The 2482-nt window shown below is 25.0% G+C and overlaps 1 protein-coding gene across 1 annotated transcript; it reads left to right on the forward strand.

Moving 5' to 3' along the window:
- Window positions 1-276: 276 nt before the first annotated feature.
- LOC108579094 lies at window positions 277-2060 on the forward strand. The gene is made up of 3 exons (XM_017942537.1): window positions 277-468; window positions 595-776; window positions 863-2060. Exons 1-3 carry the CDS (start codon window positions 295-297, stop codon window positions 2058-2060), a joined length of 1554 nt encoding a protein of 517 aa, XP_017798026.1. The 5' UTR covers window positions 277-294.
- The last annotated feature ends 422 nt before the right edge of the window (window positions 2061-2482 follow it).

A 2482-nucleotide genomic window follows, 5' to 3' on the forward strand; every position in this document is an offset into this window, starting at 1 on the left:
AATTTATTGATGAGTAATTATGGTAATTATTATTATGAGTAATGCTCTTACTTTAGCAATGCCACTAAATGTGAAAATATGTTACAAATTCATTTATTATTCTGATGTTTTAAATTTATGCATATTTCTTATTTTTTAAAGAAATATTTTATTTTTACATTTACCTGCAAGATGTAATATAGCCAATTTTGCTCACAATGCAATATATATTAAAAGTATAATACATGCTCATTAATAGTTGATATGAAATAAAAAATTGGTGTTAAATTATATAATTTTTTAGATCTATGAAGAATGCATGGAATCAAGAGAATATTAGTTTTTTGCACATTGACAACTATTTTACCAATTATACTCCTCATAACACCACTGTATTTACGTCATAATTTCTATGCAAATGTAGCATATGCTGTAACAGATTCTGATATCTTAGAAATTACAGATGGAATTTCTACAATATTTTGCTCAGTAAGAATTTAATATAAATACAAGATATATCTTATGCATAAAATAATATTACAAAAAGTAAATAATTGTTATGTATTTAAGATTATATATAAATTATTGTTAATAATAAGATTACCTTTTATATAGGCACATACTTTACAAATGAATAGAACATTTAACGCTTTTCAAATGACACAAAAGCCAGAAATTACTTCATACAGGAAACATATGCGCCTTAAAAAAAGTATGACTTTACCAGATGATACATTAGAGTATTGGGGATTTTACCTTTTAAAAGGAGCAAGTGTAGTCCTTTCTGTTTGTTCAAGGTGCACAATGAAATTCTCTTAAATATTCAATATAATATTAGTTGGTTTTATATTATTCTTCTTATATACAATCAATGTTTGTATAGGTTTCAAGGTGCTTCTATACTTGTTGTTAAAGGAGAACGCAATTTACGAACATGTGGTATGTTGGAACATCATAATGCACAAGTTGTAGAAAGTATATTTTTACCAGAAGCAAATCAACAAGTTAAAGTAACATTTAAATCAAACACAGAAGAAATTACTTTTAATAATAGCATTATACAAGTTAATCACAATAATACACTAAATGATATGGAAGATAAACTTTTACGTCACGGTATTTCAAACAATACAAATCAAGATGTTATGGATTTTCATTCACATGAAAAAGGTAATTTTACATCTAATCAGAAAAATTATGGAGACAAATTGGTAAAAGTAATTTTGAGTGGAAATATTCAACAATATATAAAATCCACACAAAAAGGTAGTGTACGTAGTATTCGAAAATTAAGGCATGCTAAAAAGAGGCAGTACAGAGAACAAATGAAAGAGAAAAAAAGAAATATTATAGCACAAGAAAGAAGAAGAACACAAAGAAATATTAAAAGTGAGGTGCATATTAAAAAGAATACAAATATGCCTCTAAAAAGATTACTAAAAAAATTAAATTTAGAAGAAAATAGCAAAGATGATAGTAAAGAAGAATCAATAATACTAAACAAAAAAAGAATCAAAAGAAATCAAGAACTTGTTAAACCAACATTTTTACTTGATCAAGGAATTAAACATGGAGGGAATACAGGAAAAAATACAACAGATACTGATATTGATTCTTCAGTATCCAGTTTTGAAAATGAATTATTTAAATGTTATGGAGGTTCTATTTTAATAGCTCAAGAATTTGCACCTTCTGAACAATGTACTGATGTCACTTACTTACTTAACAGCAAACATATGCAAGCAGTACACAATGTGGTAGAAAATGGTTATTATTACTATATTTTTTATAGTGACAATGATATTGTATCAAATGACATATATGCATTATTTGATATTTATAAGCCTATTTTTCATTATGAAAATGTAACTAAGTCTTGTATAAATCAAACAAAATGTTCTTTTTCTATAAATTTATTATCTTCTGATAGGGTAATTGTTGAAATACCAACTAAAGATGATCTTGAGTATGAAATAGATGATGTTAATTTACTTCTATCAATTTGTCACCCACGCATGGAAGTGTACATCATATTTCCTGTTGCAGTATTATTTTTTATTCTTGCTTGTGCTTTCATGTAATACATTTTACTATATTACAAATGCAACATTTGTATTTTTCACATACTATGTATGTATGGTCAAACAAACAAAATAATACATAATATTTGAATTGTGTTCAAATCGTGAATTAGTAAAGAACATTAAGCTGGTAAAAATTCTTAATTGAATGAAATCCAAAAATACTTTTCTTGAAATATTACAATATGCTGTACATATAAATACAAACATTTGTAAATAAATTTATATGTATGTATATACACATCTACATTTAAGATGTAAACATTGTTGTATAATTACTATAAAAAACTGTATAAATTGTCTTTATATCGTTATATTTATAATCTAGACATTTATATCTGTATTACTGCATGAAATCATGCATTTCTTTATATGATTAGGTTTATTTTCCTAAATTTCCTTAAGTTCTATGTTTTTATTTT

This window comes from Habropoda laboriosa, unplaced genomic scaffold (genome assembly GCF_001263275.1).
Source record: "Habropoda laboriosa isolate 0110345459 unplaced genomic scaffold, ASM126327v1 scaffold42, whole genome shotgun sequence".
In the NCBI taxonomy this organism is placed as follows: domain Eukaryota; kingdom Metazoa; phylum Arthropoda; class Insecta; order Hymenoptera; family Apidae; genus Habropoda; species Habropoda laboriosa.